The sequence below is a fragment of the Microchirus variegatus genome (genome assembly GCF_963457635.1).
Source record: "Microchirus variegatus genome assembly, chromosome: 16".
Taxonomy (NCBI): domain Eukaryota; kingdom Metazoa; phylum Chordata; class Actinopteri; order Pleuronectiformes; family Soleidae; genus Microchirus; species Microchirus variegatus.
This window is the reverse complement of record NC_139817.1, coordinates 6,929,496-6,954,805: the sequence shown is the minus strand read 5'-3', so window position 1 is coordinate 6,954,805 and position 25,310 is coordinate 6,929,496. Positions and strand designations below refer to the sequence as shown.

The following is a 25,310-nucleotide window of genomic DNA, read 5'->3' as shown; positions in this document are numbered from 1 at the left end:
AAACTCAGCATGAAGAACAACAAAGCAACATAAAAGGTAAAACATTTCTTATCTGCATCGAATAATTTGTCCACCTTAAGATATTATTTATGCTGGTTTTCAAAGTTGTGTAATTTAACAGCTAAGTTCACTCTTTGCCGGGACGATATTGATAGAGGCCGAGCCACGCACTTGTACTTTGTTTTTACCCCTGTTTTTGAAGTGTGTATTTATGAACGTATGTGATTCGATATACAAATGATTTCATTTAATTACTGCTTAGGCTGCCTACTCGCCACAGAACTTGGGAGAGAGGGAAAACGTTACAGATCTGTCCTGCATGAATGTGTAGACGACAAACACCCAAAACCGGGTGAGTAACCATCAGCTGTTAGTCACGCCGCCATGAATCCACCCAATCCGTTCGGGAGACCACAAGGTGGGGCTTTCCAAGCCCCAAACAACACCATGAAGACTGGCTTGTTCCCGAAATTTGGACAGCAAAGTTCCAACAACCAGCCCCAGACAATGGAAGTTTTTCAACCCTCAGCGTTTGGACAGCCACCTGGATTGATCCAGCCCTCATCTCACGGTACAAATACCATGTTTGGACAGGCCCCTGTTTTTGGACAGCCGTCTGCACAGCAAGCTCCAGCGTTTGGGCAGCAACCAGTGGCAACTAGTAGCTCAGGCTTTGGTAGTGGCACAGCACCAGCTTTTGGACAGACTAGTGGACTGAACCAGGCCTCAGTCTTTGGGCAGTCTTCTGCATTTGGGCAAGCATCTGGATTTAGTCAGCAGGCTCCAGGATTTGGACAGACCCAGATAACCTCTGGGCCCACTACTACCGTAGGGCTAGCTCAGCCACCTGGTTTTGGACAGTCTGCATTTGGGCAGTCTGCATTTGGGCAGCCAGCACCTACCAGTGTCACTAGTGTTTTTGGCATAGGTAACAGTGTGACGCAGAACAATCCCTTAGGACCATCCAAATTTAGTTTTAAACCAGCCACTGAGGCACTCTTTAAACCCATCTTCAGTGCCAGCCCTGAGCCTACTAACCCTCAAACTACATCCATGTCCAGCACACCTTTTGGCAGCAGTGGGAACCAGACAACCGCCAGCAGCAGCACCACCACAGGCTTTTCTCAGTTGACAAGTGCTAATTCTGGGCCAACGGGCTTCAGCTTCTCACTGCCAGCTGCAGCTCCCTCTATCGCTACTCAAAACAACCCACTAACAACTAGTAATAGTGACGGTCCTGCAAAAAATTTGCAGTTTACTTTTTCCCAGCCAGCTCCTCCTTCGAGCTCGAGCACCACAAAGGCATCCACTGCCCAGCCCTCTACTCCGTCTTCATTTAGCTTTGCAATGAAGCCCCATCAGACCCAGACGCCACTTTTTGAAGGCACCAGTTTTGGTCAGCACTCAGCTTTTGGTGACAACAAACGTCAAGCAGAGAGTATTACAGATGACAAAAGGAGTGGCATTGAAGCCTTAGAGGAGACAAATGTATTTGCTAGATTGGGTAAAGGTACCAAGCGTAAGGAGGATCCAGCAGTTCCCAACATCAGCCAAGAGAAGCCTGCCACGGTGGAGGATGTTCTAGCAGAAGCAGAGTCAGGAAGGCACCCCCCTAAGAGGCCCTTAATGAGGTCCCACGGTCCACCAGGCTTATTTGGAAGGGCGCTCAGTGGTCTTCGCAAAGAAGGTGCTAACCTTGGAAGGCGGGAGGCCACAAAGGAGCCTCAGCAGCAGGCACCGAAGTGGGATGAGACCGAGAGGGAAGATGTCCAGGGTCAGGATGATAACATGGCTGCTACACCACCCACTGCACAGCCTCTCACCAAAGATGTGCTGGAAAAAGCCGAAGAGTCAGGTAAGGTGTACAAAGCAAGTTCTCAGTAAAAAAAAAAAAAAAAATCATTTGTAGGCTATATAAAAGTTGAAATATATCAGTAGGCTAATCCAGTTGTCTTCCTGTTACTTATTTTTGTTCATATTCAGTGAAAACTGCCATCCCGGAGCTTCTAAGTCTTACCCCTGTGAAACGTGGGGTACGCAGGGAGAGCTCAGAGAGCCTCAGTGGCGGGTCTTCCATCGACTGCACTGTCCTCCATTGTCGCAACATCCCAGCAAAACTCAACAGGAAGAACATTGTCGAGAAGCACTTTGCTCGTTTTGGCAAAGTCACCAAAGTGATCTGCCGCCCTGCAAAGAACTTTGCCTTCATATACTTTGATGATCATGTGAGTTAAATTCACCCTACATACTGTCACTGTTCACCAGACCTCAAATCTCCCAGTTAATAATGTGATTAGTTCCATGTTTACTACATTATATTTACTACACTTAGCTGTGGCTTTATTGCTTTTTTGGACTGAACAAGCCTTAAAAAATAGGCCAATATTTGATTGCTCTCATTATTTTCTAAATTACTGAATTAATTGTTAGATACATAAAATGTTGAAAAAAAGCATTTCTCAAGTCCTCAAATGTCTTGATTTAGGTAGATATATACTTTATTTGTATAATATAATTTGGCCACAAAATAACAAATTTCTTTGTTAGATTTGGCACAGAAACCAGAAAATATCACATTTGTAAGGTTTATAGATCAGATAACTTTTTTAAATAATAAAAAAAATAACTCAAACCTACTAAATGATTATTTCGGCCACACATTCTGGTCTGTGTATTTCACTTTGTTTTTGTTTTCTTTCAGGCCTCAGCAGCACAGGCCAAGAAGAAAGGCAAAGTCCTTCATCAACATGAACTCATTCTGTTGTGGCAAAGAAAGAAGCAGAGTAAATACAGCATATATTATTTTTTAATGTTAACCTCATGACATTGATTTCTTTGCTGCAATTCTAAGGATCCTTATTGTTATTGTTTTATTGCACCAGGTCCAGGGGAGAAAGATAGCAGATCTTCAGTAGGAAATGAGGAAGTAGGAGAAAGCTCAGAGGACGCACGGTCCAGGGCTACATCCTCCCCATTCAGAAGAGCTCAACTTAGAGTTGCTGAAGGCACCAGCACCATGACCTTTAGGAGCAGGTAACACATTCTCATGTGTAATCGATTCATCCTGCAAAATTGGTGGAAGAGTATCTGTAGTGTTGTGATTTTTTCCCCCTCACATATCGAGTATTGTGTGTCAGCTCTCCAGCAAAGAAGATCACATCAGCCAAGTCTCTGCAGTTCAACACCGAACCACAGAAAGAGAGTGGTGCCACAGAGCCACAGAGCTCAGAGCGCCCAGTCCCCTCCTCCCTCCTCCACCTGATTGGCCAGGTGGCAGAGACCACTGAGGACAAGTATCGTCTGCTGGAGCAGAGGGATAAGGAACTACGTCAAGGTAAAGCTATATTGCGTTTCCGCCAAGTGCTGCAGTGCAGTTCAGCTCCGCAGTTCATGCAAACCCTGATCTGGCTTGTGTTTTGACCGCTGGGTGGATTGGCAGGATAAATAAAACATTGTATTTCTGGGTGTAAATGTGGCATTTTGCAAACGTTACATTTACAAGACTCACTCACTGCACACAGGTCGGCCCAAACGCACAGACCTGAACCTGTCCAAGGCGTTTGTCGGGACGTGTCCCGACATGTGTCCAGAGAAGGAGAGGTACATGAGGGAGACGCGGAACCAGCTCAGCATATACGAGGTCATCCCAAGCACAGAGATGGTAAATAAAATTATATTTTGATCACCATGCTACCTTTTTATACACAGGAAGGCAAAATTAAGAAGCACCAAGAGATATTAATGCTCTTATTGTCACATACTAGGTGGATCACACTTCAGCCATCAAGGAGTACAGTCGCTCCTCGGCCGACAAAGAGGATCCTCTGCCCAATGAACTGCGCCCCCTGCCTGTGCTCGGCATGAGCATGGACTATCTGGTGACTCGTATCATGGACCAGGGCCATGACAACTACCGCGACTGGTATGACTTTGTCTGGAACAGAACACGTGGCATCCGCAAGGTACAGACCTGATTTAAATATTCACTGTAATTACATATTACATTACACATTCCTGTGTGAATTTTGATGTATTTTTACTCCAAACTTCCTATTTGAAGGAGCAAACAAATGTCTGGCACATTGAAAATTACCAAGCAAATAGTATATTATCTAGGTTTTATTGGATTTTTGAGCATAACTCTAAGTCTAAGTCTGACACACCCACAGGACATCACCCAGCAGCACCTGTGCTGCCCGCACACGGTGTCGCTGATCGAGAAGTGCACGCGCTTCCACGTGCACTGCGCCCACCACCTCTGCGAGCAGCACATGTCCTCGTTCGACCCCAAGATCAACAACGAGAACATGACCAAGTGCCTGCAGAGTCTCAAAGAAATGTACCAGGACTTGGCTATGCGTCAAATCTACTGCGCCCAAGAGGCGGAGTTCCGCCAGTACAGCGTGCTGCTCAGGCTCAACGAAGGGGACATCCTGCGGTCAGTCCTGAAAACAGACGCGCATCTATTAAATAACTGTTATGAAGTGAAATCGCTGTAATCCCCATTTCTTTATGTACACACAGTGAGGTGCAACAATTCCGCGATGAAGTGCGTAACTCGTCGGAGGTGAAGTTTGCTGTTCAGGCGTTCACTGCAGTCAACTGCAACAACTTTGTGCGCTTCTTCAAGCTGGTGAAAGGAGCCTCCTACCTCGCCAGCTGCCTCCTACACAGATACTTCAATCAGGTCATAGACTTTATTCTTTTACTGGGTTTTAAGTGATGCTTTGGTCGGTTTCTTTCTGATTTAGTAAATTGTTGCTGGTGGTAAAGTAACAATTGTCCTAACTAGGGACCTAAATGCAGAGCAGCTGTAGTGGAACAGCCAGTAGGAGGGCACAATCGCAATCTTAACTGCACTTTGATTGGCCAGAACCTCCTATTATTCAACAGATTTTAGATGTAAAGCTATCAACAAAGTCCTGAACAATTGGTTAACATAATGCTGAAAGGTCATGGTGGAATTGTTCGAAATTGTACTTTTAAATCTGTAAAGAAGATCATAAAGGGTCAAGTGACATGCATATCATTTAAGATTTTAATGGACTGTGGTGGTGGTAGTAGAAGTAGGTGTGTGGAGATCTCACAATGTGTCCATTCTCTGGCTTTACGCTCTTCTCTCTTTGTTTTCTGCCCGTGCAGGTCAGAGCGAAGGCCTTACACATCCTGAACGTCGCTCACACTGTGGGTCCACGGTCAACTGCGTTCCCAGTCGAGGATGTAACTCGGATGCTCATGTTCCGCAGCACCGCTGAAGCGGCCGACTTCATTCAGCAGTACGGCCTGAACGTCAATGAAGAGTAAGTCTGCAAAACCCTCAGTACAGATATTCTTCTGTAATTGTCCTGTTTGATTCTTACTATATTATGGTGTAAGTGAGAACACAGCAGAGGAAACTCTGGATTCTGGTGACTAAAAAGGCGAGTGTTCTGCCTCCTCGATGCTCAAGCCAGTAAAGTTTTTCCCGACCAAGTTCTCCGGATATTATCAGAAGATCATAAAATGACTAAAGACCCAACACTTACTCTGATTCTATTTTGTTCACACAGTATCGTCGAGCTGAGTCGCACGGCATATCAGGAGCCAGAGCTGCCGCTGTCCCAGAAAAAGTCAGAGGTCATCCTCGCAAAGAAAACTATGTTGATCGGCGAGGTCGTGAACGGAGGCCCGCTCCCTAACCCTCCCCAGCACGCACCCGTCTGCAGCTTTGACACCCAGAACAAGTACCGTGGAGAATTGACTTTGGCTGAGCCCACGACAAGCCAGTTTAAAGGTATTCGTGTCTATTTCACACATACTCCTCCTGTGCTCCTGAAAGTACAAACATGAGATTCTCACTTTTTTTAATTATTCTATGTAATAGCCATTTCAGTTGCAATCTTTTCCTCATTGTTTCAGCTTTGACTCCTAAGCTGGAGGTGAAGGCACCACCCAGCTACCCAGAGACAGTACCACAGGTCACATCGCTTCTCGACACCCGCTCTGACTTTGGGATCCCTCCAGCTGTTCCAGATGAGCCGGCTGAATCGCAATACAGCTCGTCCCACGCAGCCGATGCCCCGCAGTTCTTCCAGCCGATACATCAACCTCAGCCTGTCAAGTCGCCCTCTCCCCCTCCTCTTCCTCCTCCTCCAGTGTATAGTGACGAGGTGAGATCTCTGTCTGCTCCATTTCATTTTCATTTTCATTTAATTTTACACTCAAACTTACCTACGTCGCGAGTAGGATTTCCTCTCTGACAACCCAGGAAGATTGACTGTTTAGGGGAACACTGTTAGCGGCGGCACAGCAAGTTTTCGATATGAGATGATGACATTTGTGAGAAGCTAAAATCATAATCATGATCGAAATTCGATCGTGACTCCTACTGAGCATCCAGGTTTATACTTAGCAGTAGAATCCATTTCTGGAATTGATATTGGAACATTTTTGTTTTCCTTAGCCGTAGAGCAGTTATATAAGGTATCTCGTTTTACTCGCGCTGTGTGCTTCTGCCCCTACTGCTGAATCATGACATAAATTTGTTTAGATTTACAAGCTACAAACTCCTAATGATGATGTGAAAATGCAATAATAACATAATCTTTCAACTGTATACTGACTTGTAGTGGTGTGTGTGTGGTACCTGCAGGAAATAAGGACTGAACTCGATGGCGTGATTGAAGAGATCATCGAAGTAGCCCTGAGGGAAGTAGCTGATGTCGGTGCCAGCTATGCCAAAACGGCTCTCGCGTAAGTTCACGTTATTTACCACTCCCCGTATGCAGTTCTGCCTTTGACCTATTAATTTACACACATAAAATGCATGTATATGCTGCACATTTTGCACATAACTTGAGGTGAGGTAATTTGGGTTTCTAGACCAAGGACACCAGCATGCAGACTGACTAACCTAATGTACCTCCCAAGCCATGTACTTTGAATGAGTACCATGACTATGAAGCCATTTCCTCAAGGTTTATAAGGAGAATTAAAAATGTGTTCCGTTTACTGTTGTTCTGCAGGGAGAGCAGTGTGCAGATGGAGTCACTGGTGGGTGAGGTACTGGGACAGATGCTGCAGGATGTCTCCTCCGCCGAGATCAAGTTAGAAAAGGAGCGCGTCGCAGAAGAGAAACGCAAGTGCGAAGAAGCCAGGTTGGTCTGCAAACACAAACTAACCTCTGTCAGCTGTCTTCGTTTTTTTTTTTCCTTTTATGGATTATTCAGTCATATGCAGCATCCAGAGGAGTGAAAGTATTTATTCACTTGTCTTTACTAGGAGGAGGCAGGAGCATGAGGCATTCCTGGATCAGTTCAGCGTGTCTCTCTGCACAGAGCTCATACACGAAGTTGTCGACGATACCATCAAAGAAACGTCCAAATCTGAGATCCAGTAAGATTTTTTTTCAGTATCAAAAAAGACGCAACCAGTCCACTCCGAATACTGAATTTAAAATGTTTCTTGTTAAACCTCATTCTAGGCAAGCAGTGAATGAGAAAGCACAGCGTGTGGCTAAATGCACGGAGCAGGTCTGCAGCAGTCTGGTTGAGGAGACTCTGAACGCAGATATTGCTCTCATCGTTGAAGACATCCTTGATGTTGAGCTGCACAGAATCCACAAGTACATCAAAATGTAAGAAAATCACGACAATGGATCCCAAGTAGTTCTTTCTTGGGCCTTTACCATCACATTCCCACCTCTCGTATGTACCACCAGGTGGCGTGATGTGGTAGCAGTCCGACGGCAGCTGAAGCGGCAGATGAGAGGTTTCCCCGCAGCTCCGTGCTGTGTGGACCCGAGGTTCAAACTCAAGGCTCTGGCTCCAAGTGCTCCTGCACGGCCCTCCATAGCAGATCTGGCTCACGGTGTGGTCAACCTGGGAAACGCTGGCACCTTAGCCCTGTCTAGCACCAGGTATTTTTGTCTGTCAATATACACTCATTAGACACATAATTATAGCACATAATGATTCCACTCAGTTTATGCTCTTGTATGCGTCATGTCAAGGTTATTAAAAATGAGGCAAGAAGCAATCCACCAGATGAGAGTCCACTACTTTCATCAGCTGCTGCTTGAGTAAGTACTGCACATTTGTCTGTTGTTCATGTCACAAAGCAGGACATTGACCTCTTTTTCTTTTTTCTCCATGCTGCGCTCAGTGATATAGTGTGGGCTCCGCTTGACCTGCCAGCACTGGTGGCAGAGAACATCCCCAACCCGCCTGTCCGAATCTTCTGGAAACTCGCGCTCCTCTTACCCAGCAACCACGAGAGTGAAGCCAGCGTGGCAGACGGGTGAGTACCTGCACTGAGCAGCTGAGACGGATGGATATTTAAATGGATAGTGCGTTAGTGGTTGTATGATATGTTGATATAATGATATATCATTAACGCTGATGCGCTTGAGTGTGGTAGCTGGACACTTACTCTCATGGGACAAAAGAGGTGCTGTATGACAAAAACCTCACCCAAAAAACTCTACACCTGAATAAATATACAATATCTTTGTTTAAAAAATCATGGTTAATTTCCTGCACCAAACTTTTTAGGAAGTTCAAATATGCGATCTTGAAATGATATAAGTGGCATAAACTTTCCAAACGAGGCAGCAGCTAACTAGCATTCTCCTTTTTTGTCCCACAAGCTAAAAAAAAAAGCCAGTTTCATCCACGCACTTCGTTGTGAACAGTTACACGCCTAAACGGCCGTCAAACTCTAATAAGGCTGCACTAAGTTAACACCACACTTGGAAAAAAATACTTTCTAGTATTTAATTACATTAATTTGTGATGATAGCACTGGTATCCAATCTTCACCACACCTTTCAAACCTCTCTCCTCTTTTGCTTTAGGATTCTGTCGGACTGGCTGGAGGTGAAACTTGGTGGCGAGGGGTCAGAGGTCAGGAAGGAGCAGCCCGACGGCATGCTGCAGACGCTGAGCGTCACCAACTCTCTGCAGGAGAAGAAACAACAAACACACATCGTCCATGTCAGCGTCAAGGTGCGGATGACCGGAGTAAAATTAAAAAAAGAAAAAAGAATAGAATGATTTTTCTCACATTACTTGTTGTGTCGCAGGCGTGCCGAGGTCCGCTGAATGAAGACGGTCTCGCCAAAATGGAGGAAATTGGTGAGCTCACCGGGACGGGAGCTCTGATCATGCTGCTCCCCACCATGTCGTTCATGCATCCAGGCTGCGACGAGCAGGACGTTCCTTTGCTGTCGGCCTTGCTTCAGCTCAAACAGCTGCAGCAGGCCAGCAGCTGGCACTGCCCTCTGCCTCTGGTCGTTCTGGTTCCAGGACCCGATGGCGGTGCTGATGATGAACAGAAACTTGCAGAAGGTAATCAAACTTAAAGGGGACATATTATGCGAAATCAACTTTTTAATCATTTTAATACTCTTCTTTTAATCATTTTGTCTTGTCTCATAGCCCTGATGCTGCACACGCTGGTCCAGGAAGGCCTAATATCAGAGTTCATTTTCTTCTTCATCCCGGAGACTACAAGTGACATCCAAGGATCTAAACAGGTACTGCACCTGCACGTGTGGGCTAGAATATAAGTCTCTATAAGAAAATAGGTCTTTATAGTGTCGAAAAGGTTATGTTTTTGGCCATGTTTGCCTGTCTCAAAAAGTGAAAGAAGGATTTGGACTACATGTTTTGGAGGAATGTATTCAATGGTCCAAGGAATTGGATTTCGGTGTGACATTCTTGACATCAATGATCATCATTAAGTTGTCGGGAGCAGAAAATCAGGTGTCTGCAGCCCTCACAATATTGCAAAACATTTGGACCAAAAAGATTGATTCCCTGCCGTATTTGTCAGTGAAGAGGATTTTATCAAATAACGATGCACTTTAACATTCTCCATCCCTTCTGCCACCTTTCCTCCCTTGTGTCTAGCTAAGCTCTGCCATGTCTTGGCTGCTCGCCCGTGCCCCTCCGTCCTTCCCACTCGCCTGCAGGTCCCTGGTCGAACTCGTGGAGGCCACTTTGAGTCGAGAGTTCAATTCCAGAGTGCACAGCCACCACCAGGAACGAGCCACTGCGCAACTTTCCCCGCAGGACCCCACGCCCATCATCCAGCTGTACAACGCAGTGTTGGTTCACGCTGCTGACGCGGTGTCGTCCGAGGACCTCTGCAGGATCTCGTGGCCGCCGGGCGAGTTCAGCCTCCCCGAGAATCGGCACTTTGTTCCTCATCTGGGCTTTAACTTGCCTCAGCACCTTGCCTGGCTACGGAAAGCCATCCTCAATCTGCAGCTGCCACAGTGGGAGCAGCTTTCTTCTACAGGTCAGTGACAATGACAGTTCGCATTTTGTTTCACATTGTGTCAAAATACTAAATAACATAATCCCTCTTTCTCCTCACTTCTGTCTAGACTCTTGGTCTGAACTCTGTTCCTCCATCTATCACTACGCTGCTCAGATCCCAGCCTCGCGTCACAGTCAGCCTCTTCTAATGTCACGGCTGGAAAACCTTCTGGAAAAGGTCAGGCTCAAGTGTCGCTGCGCCAAAAGCCCCAGATCTGCCGTCACCACAAGGAGCTGGGACAGTGACAGTGACGGTGTTTTTCCAGCCTACAGTCAGATCCCCTGGGAAGACATACTGGTGATTTGCATCGATCACAAACTGAAAGACTGGCAGATTCCTGGACCACCTGTTTGTGAAGGTAGGGCAACTCATATTTTCCACCTGGTGTATGATTTTGATTATATAGTGAAGCACTGATTGTTTTGGTTTTTTTTGTTGCTGAAGACGCCGTGACAGAGGATGGAGAGATCCTGGTGTACTTCCCCACAGAGGCACTGAACACTTTCCAGCCACCTGAGGAATGGACCAAGGCCACCAGACAAACACACAGAGAGAAGAAGCAGCAGGAGCACAACGGGTACTGGAGTTATTGCTACAATTATTATCTTTTCGATGTAGTTGTTATCAAATCACTGGTGTCTGTTTATATGGACATTAACAGTTCCTACCACTGCTTCCTGCCGTGGCTAAACTCATTACCTGTTACCCGTGGTTAACGTCTCCTCCCTCTTCTGTCTTCAGAGCAAGCGCAGCTGCCTGCATCACACCCAGCAGTCAGTCCCTCAGACAGAGGCTGTTCCACAGTGCAGTAGAGACGCCCGAGTCCTTGGCTTCCCCGCTGGACATCACGCACACTCCCACAGCACAAGAACTCATGGCTCACAAACTCCTCCAGAGCGTAGAGGACGAGAAGGCTGAAAGCAAAAGGTACAGCAGCAACAGTTTGGCCAGTTCAATAATGTGCTTTTTGACAGTAAAGAACAAAGAAACAAACTTTACCAATACTTTGCAATAACACGTTTGTGGCATGTATCAAACACACACGTTTATAGGAGCATGGAGCAGCTTCAGCGTTGGCTCGATGGCGACACTTTGGACCACTTGTCCACGCCGCTCTTCCTTCCGTCGTCCACACTGTTGTCCGTGCACACAACCGTTACTCGCAGGACTAGAGATGGCGGTCTTACACAGGTACGAAACCACCCCACCACCTGTGATTATAATGATTAAAATCTGAGTCCAGGTCTTGTATACAGTCTGTGGATTTCTACTACAACACATGGTGAAATCAACAAAAAATTCAGGACAAAAATGTCTCGACCTTTCAGGTGTCTGATAATCGGACGCAGAGAGCAGAGCGGCCCATACGAGTTCCGTCATCTTTTGAATGGCGGCTGAAGGAACTGGAGCGGCAGATTGCGGCGAGCCGAGAGGAAGAGCTGGCCTGCGGACTGGAGCTGAGCGGTCTGCACAGCATTGTTGATGACTGACCAACAAGTGACGCTCTGTCTTTTCAGAAACACATTTACCAATGTTCGATGAAGTGAGGACAAATTAGTCTTTTGTCTCCGAGAGACTGCTTTGAACTTTTAAGTCTGTTGAGATCAAATCCGCTCAACAGTTTTATTTTATTTTTTTATAAAATTATGTTGGTTTTTTTAAGTAGAGAAAACAAACCAAGATTATTAGTTTTTGGTTTATATTGTACTATTAATTTAGCAGAGTTTTAAAAATGTGTGCAAGTACAAATACAGCATTTATTTGATGCTAATTCTGAATGCTGAAGTGTGTAAAGTATATATTTTTGTGTGTCTTTAACAGGCTTAAATACTTGTTTTGTACTTGTATAGTGAATGGCTTAAGCTTGTGTCTTCGTACTGTTCAGTTGTGACATTTTCTATTAAATATTAAATTTACAAAACTTGTGAATCTCCCACTCCGCTTATCCTCTCATTGGCTCGTCGTGGTCTGTGTGTGCGCGAGCACTTGTTGCGTTTATCGGGAGAGCTGCTCTGATTAGACAGCGTAAGGAAAACCACACCCATTTCTCCGCCCAGTCGATGCGTGATTGGGCAGCCGAGTCTCTGCTCATGTCGCTCCACGGGGGAAAACTCGAACGGCACCGCCGTGTCTTCTGGGAAATGTAGTGTGCACGGTTAAACACAGTGAGCGGTGTTTATGTCGGAGCACTACACTTCCCAGAGGGGAAGAGAGAAACAGAGTAGGCAGAGTTTTTAAAGCATCTCTGAAGAAATTCACACATTGTCTGGCTGTCAAACACAACTATGACTGAGGGAACGTAAGTATACATTTGTGTTTTTCGTTTTTAACGTTAACGAACGTTTTATTCTTGTGAAATAATAAGGAAGCTGTTGTAAAAATGCTTGTTTTACAGCTACGACGTGAATGAGAATGGCTGTAGTAAACTTATTTTAGCTAACTTTAACGAACACTCATTCACCCACTAAAAATGTGTGTAAGTAATTATATTGCTAACTTCAATGTATACTTAAATTGACTGTATGTTCAGACTTTGCTTGTCCCCCACTTTATAACATGACGTATGCACACTGTATATGGATAACCACAGTATATGACATTTGATTTGTGCATTACAGTTTGTTTTGAATGTGCTTTAATTTTATGCTGTTACAAAATGGCTACATGAAGGGATTCCTCTATCAAAATTGGGGTATTTTCTTAAACTGCTCAGCCACTAACCAATATTGTGGCTGCTTAGTGTGGCATTGAATTAAAAGTATATATCTAGTACTACTATATACATCTGGTAAACCACGATTCGAAGACTTCATTTCCTCCATTTGTTGCTAATCCTGAGAGAGCAGACCAATAAACATCAAACTTGATGGCAAAATTAAGCCTCAAAAGTGTTTTAATTCACATCTGACCACTTGAGTGCATAGTTCAAACTATTCTACCTCAAGTACTATCTTCACATACCTTGTAACGTATGGATATAATGTAATGTGAAGGGGGCTACATCATTAAAATGCAAAAAAAATGTCCTTGCTAGGCACTTGCGGAGACGTGGCGGTCCATACAAGACGGAGCCTGCCACAGACCTGAGCCGCTGGAGGCTGACCAATGTCGAGGGCAGACAAACCTGGCGTTATGTGGAAGATCGGGAAACTCCAGAGAGGGAGCAGACCATGCTGGAAGCTCACTCACTGGGAATGGACACGGTGGGTTTTGCATCTCTTTATATGCACACAGCTGTGGGTCGTCGACTATTCTGAACAACACAGACACACACAGATCTACACTTTGTTGTCATGCAGCATTTGGCTTACATATTTATGCTTTCTCTCCTCAGACTACGTTTGTGTCTGGATCCCCTGCTGCCCTCACATCGGTGGATGCCGCTCTGAAGGGCATGAACTTCTACAGCTACCTTCAGGCTGAGGACGGTCACTGGGCTGGAGACTATGGTGGACCTCTCTTCCTGCTCCCAGGTCAGACAAACTGTCCTCTGCATGTTATTATTTCCCTTCTATCCTGAAAAATGTGTATCTTTTGTCATAAATGCTTACTTTAGTTAAAAAACGCCCTTAATACAGCACTATGCAACAATCTCAGCGCACCACCAGCTTTATTTATGTCTGTCCAGTCCTGTGATTATTGGCATTTTAAAGGCCTTTGCACAATACTGGTATGTACAGTAAAGAGCTGTCTCCCTATATAACACTAATTCCAATATTTATTAAAATTTCAATTAAATTTAGCCTAATATTCATGTATTATGTGAACACAGATTTGTTTTTACCAGTGATGTGGTCATGTGGTTGCTGTATCCCCTTCTGTCCACAAGAGGGCAGACCGACATTAATCTACCAATAACTAATCCAATCCAATCCAACTTTATTTATAAAGTACTTAAAAAACAACAGCAATACCAAGAAGTGATGATGGCTGTCTTGCCAGATAAATATTAGGTGTGGTAGTGAAAATTAAGTGCATGTGCACTTTAAGTGTCTGAAAGACAGTCCCTGAGTGACGAGTTGAACATGCCAAATTGTCAACCATCTCTACTGCTCCTCAGGCCTCCTCATCACATGTCATGTGGCGAAGATCCATCTTCCCGAGGCCTGGAAGAAGGAGATGGTGAGGTACTTGCGCTCAGTGCAGCTGCCAGATGGAGGCTGGGGTCTGTAAGTCACTATTTGTTTGTCATCTTTTCACTTTCAAGCTTGTCTAATATGCATCTCGACTGTTGCAGCGTTTACCTGAAGTGTAATTTGTCCACTGCTACGGAAAACGTCCAGGAGTAATGTCAGAAATCACAGACTGCGTGATATATAGATGCATTATGGATGTGTTTTTCTGCAGACACATCGAAGATAAGTCCACCGTCTTTGGCACAGCACTGAGCTACATCTCACTAAGGATTCTGGGAGTAGAACCTGATGATCCAGATATGGTTCGAGCCAGAAATAATCTGCACAGTAAAGGTGAAGAGGAGAAGGTTGACACTGAATTACTGTCATTTCAGGCCGTGCTTCACTTCCTTGTTCATGTTCACTGTGTTTTTTTTAATGTTGTTCCAGGTGGTGCTGTGGGGATTCCCTCATGGGGTAAATTTTGGCTGGCCATTTTAAATGTCTACAGTTGGGAGGGAATGAACACACTCCTACCAGAGATGTGGTGAGCACGATGTTCTCTACCCATCAACTCATTTAATTACACTGACAATAAGAAATGCACCTTCTGTAAATGAAAATACATTTTTTTGTTTATTTTTGATGACCTGTTTCATGCATTTAATATTTAGTTTAGACATTATTTTTTACTGAAAATGCAGTATATAATTGCATTGCAGCACAGATGTGAAATGTAAATTGCAATAATGACGGAGCATTGGTGTTGTTCAATAACTAGTTACTGAAGTTAAGTCGTTTTATTTTTCATTGAACTGTTATATTTTATCAGATGACCATAGAAAAGCATATGTTGATCAATTAAATCTGGTTTATGTAAATGTATGTATGGATCTGCTTTAAGGTAAAAAGCAGTATATTTTAATATGTTCTGGATCAATCTAGGAGCTACAGATGACCTGAAAGGCAAGTTAAATTGTTTTTAGGGTAATAACCAGTTATTTGTGTTCTTTTGGGGAAAAAAAAGAAAAAAACATAAAAATATAACTGATTTTCTTTTCTTTTTTTATGTGCTTCCAGGGGTTTGGTAAGAATATTGTTTGTTTTTGTAATCCCCATTTTGGCCATTAGGGGGTGCTGTGCAACCTCTTTCCCACTCTGAAGAGTTTAGCTAAGGTTTTTTAAAAGGAATGCAAAGGGAATTTTCCTTTGCAAAAACCCTTGAAAGCTGAAAAGGTGTTGTTTTTTTGTTTTGTTTTATCTTTTAATAAAAGAATAGCATTCTGGCTCTGATGTGGTTGTTTTCGTCTGTTTCAGGCTGTTTCCTGCTTGGATGCCAGCCCACCCCTCAACTCTGTGGTGTCACTGTCGCCAGGTCTACCTCCCCATGAGCTACTGCTACGCTGTCCGACTAACAGCCAAGGAAGACTCTCTGATCCTCAGCCTCAGACAGGTGCTGAATCCCCACTGTTTGCATCACACATTTAAATAATGAACAGAGGAGGAGCATCCCTTTTCCCCTTTTTCTTGGCTTAGCCTGAAGTTGGGTTACATTGCAGTCAGTTTTATCAGTTCATTTCTTTAATGATTAGTTTTTGATGAATCAATTTGCCATTCAACCTATTAAATGTTTTTCATTAAAAGAACGATAAAATACCATCACAATTTAAACTTTTTTTTTTTTTTTTTTTAAACTTCTTTTTATTATTTGCAGAGAACAATCACAAATGCAGAATACAGAACAATGTTACCATACAACAATAGGGTAGAATCTGCAAAAAAGAAGACAAAATAATCCCTTCCCCCCCTCCCCTTTTCGGTACACTCCCCCAGCACATAACAGAAAAAAAAAAAAAATTGAGATAAACAAAGTGTGGAAAGACAGCTTCAAATGAAAAAGAAAACAAACAAATAAATAAAGAAAAAATAAAACATTTTAAATGAGCAAGATGAAACGTATCATTAAGTGACCTTAGCGTACAATGTTATATTAATTCACCCAATCAGTCTGGTGTAAATGTAGATTGCGTGTCATTAACTAGGACAAAAAAAGGGCTCCAAATCCTGTCAAACCTTCCCGATTGTCCACGAAGTGACCACCGAATTTTTTCAAGTCCTAGAAAGTGTAGGACATCCTTAAGCCACTGCGAATGTGTAGGATGTGGAACCGATTTCCATCTCAATAGAATTAACCTTCGGGCAAGAAATGTGGTGAAGGCCAAGGTATCTTTTTGCGAGGAGGAGAGGCTGAGTGGGGGTAGCACAGCCCCAAAAACAGCCGTAAATGGATTTGGAGAAATTGTTACACCTGTAATTGTAGATAGGGTGGAGAATATTTCTTGCCAGTATTTAGAGAGATGTGGGCATTGCCAGAACATATGAATATAATCAGCGGGGGTTTGATGACAGCGATCACAAGACGGTGACACATCCTTGAACATTTTTGACAGACGTTCTTTTGTATAATGAGCACGATGCAAAACCTTACATTGAATAAAACAATGTTTAGCACAAATGGAAGATTTGTGCACTCTGCGTAAAGCCTCACTCCACATGCTTTCTGAAATTTCTATACCAAGACTAACTTCCCAAGTTGTTCTATAGGTTTCCAAGGGGCCTGATCTGAGTTTATGAATGTTGGAATATATAGCAGACACAGCCCCTTTAAGAGATGAGAGGGCATTCGTGAAGCTGTCCAAATCAGAGTCAGGAGGTAAAGCCGGGAAACAAGCATATGTACTCGAGACAAAGCTTCGCACTTGGAGAAATCTAAAAAAGTGACTTTTTGGCAAAGAAAATTTGGTTACTAATTGTTGGAAAGAAGCAAATATCCCGTCTATGAATAAGTCCCTGACGCACCTCACTCCCAATCGATCCCATAATAAAAAAGCATTATCCATCAAGGAGGGAGGAAATAGGTGATTACCAATCAGAGGAGATTTAGTGGACAGTGATTGGAAACCAAAAAAGCGACGGAATTGGGCCCATATTTTCAATGAAGACACTACAATTATATTTTTTGTATACATGGAGACAGAGGAGGGGAGCTGTGAGTGTAATAGAGACTGCAATGTGGCCGGATGTGTAGAGTTAGCTTCTATAGTTAACCACATAGGCGGAGCCTCCAAGTTCTTATACTGAATCCAAAAATTTAAACTCCTTATATTCACCGCCCAATAGTAAAATAGCATGTTTGGTAGAGCCATCCCTCCCAGTTCTTTAGTTCTTTGAAGTGATTGTAATGATAACCTAGGTTTCTTCTTATTCCAAATAAAATCCAAAATAATGCTGTCGAGTTTACGAAAAAAGGAGCGAGGGATAAAAATCGGTATGCATTGAAACAAATACATAAAACGAGGCAAAATATTCATTTTTATTGTATTGATTCTGGCGGCCACAGATAAATGTAAAAGAGACCACCGATCAAAGTCGCAATTTAAACTTTTTGAACAGTTTTCAGTTCAGTGGTTCACAAACCACAGGATGTTAAAATTACAATCTTTTAAATGGTTTATTTTTTAAATCCACAAGACACATTCATTGAAATACCTTAAATGTTTTATTTGACAGTTTTTTTTTTTATTACGATCTATGACTAAATGCCAAGGCCAGAATCTTGAAGTTGTTTATCAAAACAACTTTTCCATTTAAAAAAAACTGTAGTGCTTTATTATGAGTCATTGTTATGGTTACACACTTATAATTAGATGCTCGACAAATAACTACGCTGATTATATCAGGAGAAACCCGTCTCTCCTGTTCCTCTAAACTGTTTAAGTTAGTCATTTGGAACACAAACAAACAATGAACATTTCACTCGAAGCAGTGCTGGCATTCAAAGTGTTGCAATGTTCAACAACAGTTAGTTGTAGCACCTAACTGGTATTTAAAACTGCACTCAAAGTCCTTACATTTTCATGGTCAAAGGACACTGGTTCTGCATTGATTTGTGAACTGTGTGGAACAGCTCTTGCACATCGGTGGAAAGTGGCTGATGGTAGCAGATACTCGGTGATGCAAGAGCAGAGGAAGATATGAGTCAACTTGACTTTATGTTTTGTTGCAAAAGTTTTATTTCCATGCATTCCCTGCATTCTGCACACACACAGTTTATCATCTTATTTCTGCAGCAGCTCTCACAGACAAACTCGCCAGATGAAGCATTTTGTAATCAGGAGCAGAGGCTTACTACACTAATGTGGACACAAGTATGCTCATGCCATGATGCATTTGAGAGAGGGGGGGATGTTCTCCTTTTGTTGCAATCTGCAGTCTCACCATGAGATGTCATCAATTCTTACTCACTGGATCTTTAGTACCAAATGTGAGATTACTCATCATTGCTGTTGAAGTCACCCGTGAAAAGAGAGCTTTTGTTAGAATGCACTGCAAGTACCCGTCACGTCAGTGTTGTAGAGATGCTCTAATGTGGTGCTTGTTAAGACCAGAGCATATGATTCACATTCACTGAGACCTTATGCACCTTTTCTTGGGTTTCTTACGTCGTGTGTTTTGTTTTGTAGGAGCTTTACGTCCAGGACTACGCCACCATCAACTGGCCTGCTCAGAGGAACAATGTGGCAGCATGTGACATGTACACACCTCACAGCACACTGCTCACCTTTGCCTACAGTAAGCATGCACTACACACGCACACTGGGAGCCATGGCGATGAATAGACATGTTGTGGTAAAACAGGAAATGGTTGAATGTTTTCCCTTCTACGTGATGTTTTTTTTCCACTGGTGTTTTCCTAATTGCTGCCATTTGAGTTCACTCCACTAACCCACGTGGCCGTGTTTGTGTTGTCCTGCAGCGGTGTTAAACGTCTACGAAGCACATCACAGCACCACGTTCAGAGAAAAGGCTGTCCAAGAGCTGTATGAACATATCAAGGCTGACGACCAATTCACCAAGTGCATCAGCATTGGACCGGTAATAAAAACGATTGACTTACAAAACAAAGAACACAGATTCAACATTTTAATTTTACTGTTTGGTCTTCTGTTATGTACAAAAGACAAAATCTGCTTCTTATTTTACATAATCTGGCACTTTTAAAGTACAAATACGTCTTTCTCCTCAGATCTCCAAGACGATCAATATGTTGGTTCGCTGGTATGTAGACGGCCCCTCCTCTGCAGTCTTTCAGCAGCACGTGTCCAGGATCCCAGACTACCTCTGGTCAGTTCTACAGTCTCTGACCACTTTCACATCTTATCAGTTAAACTTCAACTTCAAGCTCATCGCTGCTGAAGTTTTTTTGAAGAAGCTCTTGGATGCAGACTGCAATTGATCTAACCGTGAGTTCTTTGTGTTCCAGGTTGGGACTGGACGGCATGAAAATGCAGGTGAGACTGTGTACTATGGGTACTTTCTGGTTAAATATAAATAAAATCATTTTATATTGAGCGGTAGAGAAGTGATACCGTAGTTTTGAAACTATGCTTTTCCCAATTGCACCATTTTGGATTTATTTACTGGTTCCATTGCCTGTATTTTTGCCGTATAAAAATTTGAGTTTCAGTGGGTTCAAATATAACCTGATCTGAGCGTTTCTCATTTCTTTTCTGCACAGGGAACCAATGGATCTCAACTCTGGGATACTTGTTTTGCTGTTCAGGCTTTCCTTGAGGTAACGAGTTATTACAAGTAACTGTGACTGAACCATGGTCAGAAGAGTATTACTTTAGCGTCATCAATGTTTTTGTGTGGTTGCTTTCTTTCAGGCAGGAGCCCAGGACAATCCCAGGTTATCCGAGTGCCTCCAAGCTGCCCATAAGTTCCTCACCATCACACAGGTGTGCATATCCCCTAATTACAGATGTTGATTAAAGAGCAATAAACAAACTGACTGGTTTTTCCACTCCACTCACCAGATACCTGACAATCCACCTGATTACAAAAAGTACTACCGACAGATGAACAAGGTGAAGCACTTTAACACCTTTTTCCCCATTACTGTCAAAAATCTCTGGAAATAATGTCTAAAAGTAATTTCAGTCACGGTAATGTATATTTGTGTGTTTTTCTTTAAGGGAGGCTTCCCCTTCAGCACCCGTGACTGTGGTTGGATTGTGGCCGACTGCACGGCTGAGGGCCTTAAATCTGTGATGCTGCTGCAGGAACTCTGTCCATTCCTCAGCCAGTCTGTCACTAAAGAGCGTCTGTATGATGCAGTCAACGTCGTGAGTGCACAGAGAAATGAGAAACGGAACGATTATTTACCCTTTTTTGAAGTATTTTGGGATTACAGGCTCATAAAAATACAAATGTTGTCAAGGAAAACACAAGCAGTGAGCAGTTCAAACTTGCTGCTATATTCCTGCAGTTTTGCAGCCTTTTTTTTTTTTTTTTTTTAAATCATGTGTCTCTTTTTTCTTTGTAGCTTTTGAGCATGAAAAACTCAGATGGTGGATTTGCCACATATGAAACGAAGAGAGGAGGGAAACTCCTGGAGTTGCTGAACCCCTCCGAGGTCTTTGGTGAGTGGCGTTTTCAAGGGTTACCTATAACTTGGTTCTCAAAAGAACAAACTAAGTGGCCTTTAATCTTATTCAGAGTGTACTTTAATGGCCCTATCAAAGCGTTGGACAACTTGACACTCCCATCACTGATGCATCACCTCATTACCTGTCATTATATGACTCCGCCTCTCTGAACCATAACATTGCAGAGCAGGGTTTACCGTGTAATGAAGTTCTTCATTGACAGGAATAAATTCATCTTATCTTACAGTGTGTTTGCCAGCACCTTACTCAACTTTACTCTTTTCATTTCAAGCTTTAAAATGTTTGTTTCAATCTAATCTATATTATGCCATTAAACAAAGTAGTGTAGGTGAAGAAAGATTACCTATATACCAACGATACAGCGTGACTCCAGCTTTATCAGGGGAACTCCCTCCTCTGTGATCTAACTGACAGTGTGACTCAGGGCAGATCAGAAAAAGGGAAACAAGGAGCCAAATATAAACTTGACATTTTGTGTTTCAACATCGAATTAGTAGCCACTTTTTCCACTACTCTCCAGATATGAGGAAACATTTTTTCCTTTTGTGCAGTCAAAGGGCAAATCACCAAATATTATTATTCATATTTCCCTGAATTTTGTTTATTTTTTTGTTTTAAAACTGTGTCCTCTGTGTCTGTATCTCACACACAAACAGGCGACATCATGATAGATTATACATATGTGGAGTGCACGTCAGCGGTAATGCAGGCACTGAGGCATTTCCAGAAGGTCTATCCTGAGCACCGCGCTGAAGAGATAAGGTAAACTTACGTACTGGAGGAAATGTGCTGAAAACGTGTCCTGGTTGTATTTATGACCGATGTTAAATTGTCTTAAAAAGACCTGATGAGAAAGAAAGCCATAAAAAAGATAAAAAATTGCACAAACACCAGTTCCTTTTATTTATCTTAACATTTCCAAATTACCGTTTTTATGTACTTTCTGGGTGTCAACGTGCAGGCAGGAAATCTGAAGCTTTTACAGTAGCAAAAGCTTAATTATATACATAAAAAGACAAAGACAAAACAAATGATAAACAGAGTCTGCAGGAGTTGATGAGGCCAACCTCTATCTAGACAGTGTTATTAGTTGAATTGTTTTGAATAATTTCTCAGTGTTTGTTTCAAAGAGATGAACCAGTGAAAGAGTCCTCTCTGTCGTCCTCAGGTCCACTCTAAGAGATGGACTGGAGTACTGCAGGAGGGTGCAGCGCCCCGACGGATCGTGGGAAGGGTGAGAAAAACTAAAACTTTAGATTTCACCATCTGATGTCATACCTAACTGACCAAATCTGCTTGTGTTCAGGTCCTGGGCCGTGTGCTTCACTTATGGGATATGGTTTGGCCTTGAAGCTTTTGCTTGTATGGGTCACGTCTATAAGGACGAGTAAGTACACAAAGTACTCCACAACACATTAACTCAGGACCTATATATGAAATGAACTGTTCCCTCTGTGAAGCAGGAATGTGTGTGTGGAGGTACAGAAAGCGTGTCAGTTCCTGCTCAACCAGCAGATGACTGACGGAGGCTGGGGGGAGGACTTTGAGTCGTGTGAGCAGCGGCGCTACGTCCAGAGCAGCACTGCACAGATCCACAACACCTGCTGGGCCTTGTTGGGCCTAATGGCTGTCAGGTATGAAGCTCTCCACCACAGCTGGATATACATTTATACAGACATTCATGTTTTAAATATATTACACTGCGAATATTGAACTAAACCTTGACTTTTATATCACAATTATATATTTCACATATTGTTCAGCCCTAATTTGGTAAAATGACAAAATATAAATAAAATATTGAGCTAATAAAGTGCGGTGACTGCTAACGAGCTGGAGTTTGACTGAAAACACAAAGAAAGAATAACCCATGAAAAGATTCAGAAGTGAAGTCTACTGCTCAAAAACGCATTCGTTAAACACTTCTTTCTCCCTCCTGCCCTTGTCCTGCTGCTGTATACACACAAATGCTCCCTCAGCCAGGTCTGATAGTATTGCTTGAGAGCCCATTTTCTATTTGTAATTGTCTTTGTGTTTAACCAGGCATCCTGACAGGTTGGCCATTGAGAGAGGTGTGCAGCTGCTGATCGACAAGCAGCTACCTACTGGAGACTGGCCACAGGTGAGTGTCTGCTTTGCATATTTATCATTTACACTAGTGCTGATTGCTCTTTAAAGACAGCAGGTGAAGGTCGGCTTCCTCTAAAATGTCATAGTAAAATATGATCCGTGTTGTGTTTAAATTTCAATACTAAACGTGCGCAGAATCAGCTGTTTTTATCACGGATGACGGGTCGTCTTACGTGATATTTTTGTAGCTTCAATTGTTCTCTTTGGGACGGATTGGACAAAAACGTCATTTCCAGGGAAGCTCAGCTTCTCTGGGAGTCAATGGAGCAGTGGTTTTCTGCATGATGATTGATGACTGCATGACACGTTTTTGATTGACAGCGTTGCAGAAACATACGTGACAGCTGAGCCTTTTCTGCCTCAGACCTGTGTGGATTTTGCGAGTTTGAAGACAAATAACTGGTCGTCGTTTGTTATTTGCTCGGCGATTTTCATTTCGTACATACACACTGTGAATAAAAACACTTTTATAGCATTTCAGTTTTACTTAATGATTGCATTTCCTTGTACAATCTGCCACTGATTTATCCATAAGTTCCTCAGCAATCAGTCCAAACGATAACAAATGAATGTGCACTGAAGTATGAAATGGGATTTAACACACAGTGTCCTGTTTTTGCACCTTGTCAGGAAAATATCTCGGGCGTGTTCAACAAGAGCTGCGCCATCAGCTACACCTCCTACAGAAATGTTTTTCCGGTGTGGACGCTTGGACGCTTCACCTCACTTTACCCCAGCAGTCCACTAGCTGGCAAGGTCAAGCTGTGAGGACACAGAAAGAGGAAAACAAAACATCTACAGCTGTGAGAACAAAAATAAGAGCCACAAAGTTTTTAAACAAAAAAATGGAGAGTATAGTGTATACTGTCTGCACGTCAGCTTTGTTTTCATCCATGACGAAGCCGTCTTCATTCTTTCATTGACTTTGCTTGTTGACATTCCAGCTCAGCTCATCCATTCATCAGAGCTGCTGCTCACAACACTGACGCCCAGTTCATCTGCTCAGATTTATAACTGTGTATAAATATAAAGCATTTATAAGAAAAAAAAGTTTTTCTCTTGGTATATTAATGTGGAAGACGAGATGAGACCAGTGTTTGCGTTTATATTTGAGTCCTAAATCCCCGTTTGACACTTTCACACCACCACTAAGATTATAAACTCCAAAATACAATGGGTTGTTATGGTTTATTTTAGCAGTTGTTTTTAATAATCCTGACCAAAACAACACAAAAAATGAGGTCACAGTGTGGTTGTCAGTAGTGTAGTGGCGGACGAGTTCTCTGTAACCTGCTCTTAAACCACTTGTACTTTCATTGACACTCCTACATTTGTACGGAGACGGTGAAAGGCGCGGTCGTGCGGATTGTTTTTCCAGATGCTTTTCAGGTCAAATATTTGATGCATTGTTTGTGTTGTCCTCTCGTACACACACACACTGACAGGTGAAAACAGAAGCATGCTGCGGGGTTTCTGCAGCCCTCGACAGCTGATGGATTTCTGTGCTTGACAACAAACGAACAATGCGCACGATTGTGAAGGCGGTTCTCGTGTCCTTTATTTTGGACGGCAGCACACGCAGTGATTGATAAGAGAACTGGTTTTTGTGAGGCGACTAGCTTTTTCCGGGTGCAGTTTCCAGAAAAGCAGTTAACCTTTCAGTTCAGGACGGTCATACCATCTTATTTCTAACATAATTTCCACATAATAACTTGGTAATGAGAGTTACCACCCACCAGTGCAGTACCTTCTTATGAAGATGGATTGTTAATTAGTTTGTGTTACAGTTTTTATACACAAATCCCAATTGTATGTTTCATATACCAAGAAATTCAAATTTGCAAATCACTAGGGTTCAAACTGTACTTTTGGTGGTTTCAATTATACGACGATTAGTTGGTGTATTGATGGTATCCCCATGTGGTAATGCTTTATAAGTTTTTATTTTTATTTTTATTGATTTAAAGCTGAATATTGAACTGGAATTTGAATCAGCATTGATTCAAATACCTGTTTCTCTTTAGTTTAATTACACTATTGTATTGCTATAACCCAACTATTATCTGGATATTACACTGTCGAACAACAATAAACAACAAAAACAGTCACTCAGAACCTTCCAAGAAGACACTTTTCAGATTAAAGTCCCACAAAAATCACCAAAACAAGCAGATTATCAGTAAACTGAACTCAGGAATTGGGATTAAGTTGTCACTGCCGACTTTGCAACTTGAACCCCCGAGAATGTCAC

General features: G+C 42.8%; 2 protein-coding genes across 2 annotated transcripts; both read left to right on the top strand.

Moving 5' to 3' along the window:
• Window positions 1-384: 384 nt before the first annotated feature.
• mcm3ap (minichromosome maintenance complex component 3 associated protein) lies at window positions 385-11,972 on the top strand (the record flags this gene model as incomplete). The annotated part of the gene is made up of 28 exons (XM_083903005.1): window positions 385-1,855; window positions 1,984-2,225; window positions 2,702-2,783; window positions 2,883-3,033; window positions 3,138-3,334; window positions 3,522-3,661; window positions 3,765-3,962; window positions 4,170-4,438; window positions 4,525-4,687; window positions 5,143-5,300; window positions 5,550-5,773; window positions 5,899-6,149; window positions 6,632-6,732; window positions 7,005-7,136; window positions 7,261-7,374; window positions 7,463-7,615; window positions 7,700-7,897; window positions 7,991-8,059; window positions 8,143-8,277; window positions 8,834-8,984; window positions 9,062-9,326; window positions 9,417-9,514; window positions 9,891-10,281; window positions 10,370-10,660; window positions 10,747-10,879; window positions 11,044-11,229; window positions 11,355-11,493; window positions 11,631-11,972. The coding sequence occupies 28 exons, from the start codon at window positions 385-387 to the stop codon at window positions 11,790-11,792; spliced, it is 6,264 nt and encodes a 2,087-aa protein (XP_083759131.1). The 3' UTR covers window positions 11,793-11,972.
• Window positions 11,973-13,681: 1,709 nt separating this feature from the next.
• On the top strand, window positions 13,682-23,827 carry lss (lanosterol synthase (2,3-oxidosqualene-lanosterol cyclase); the record flags this gene model as incomplete). Its single annotated transcript, XM_083902775.1, has 20 exons — window positions 13,682-13,775; window positions 14,363-14,471; window positions 14,650-14,771; window positions 14,868-14,964; window positions 15,735-15,870; window positions 18,941-19,049; window positions 19,234-19,352; window positions 19,504-19,601; window positions 19,741-19,768; window positions 19,996-20,052; window positions 20,147-20,218; window positions 20,297-20,347; window positions 20,456-20,605; window positions 20,806-20,902; window positions 21,586-21,691; window positions 22,098-22,163; window positions 22,236-22,316; window positions 22,393-22,563; window positions 22,973-23,051; window positions 23,690-23,827. The coding sequence occupies exons 1-20, from the start codon at window positions 13,697-13,699 to the stop codon at window positions 23,825-23,827; spliced, it is 1,965 nt and encodes a 654-aa protein (XP_083758901.1). The 5' UTR covers window positions 13,682-13,696.
• Window positions 23,828-25,310: the final 1,483 nt, after the last annotated feature.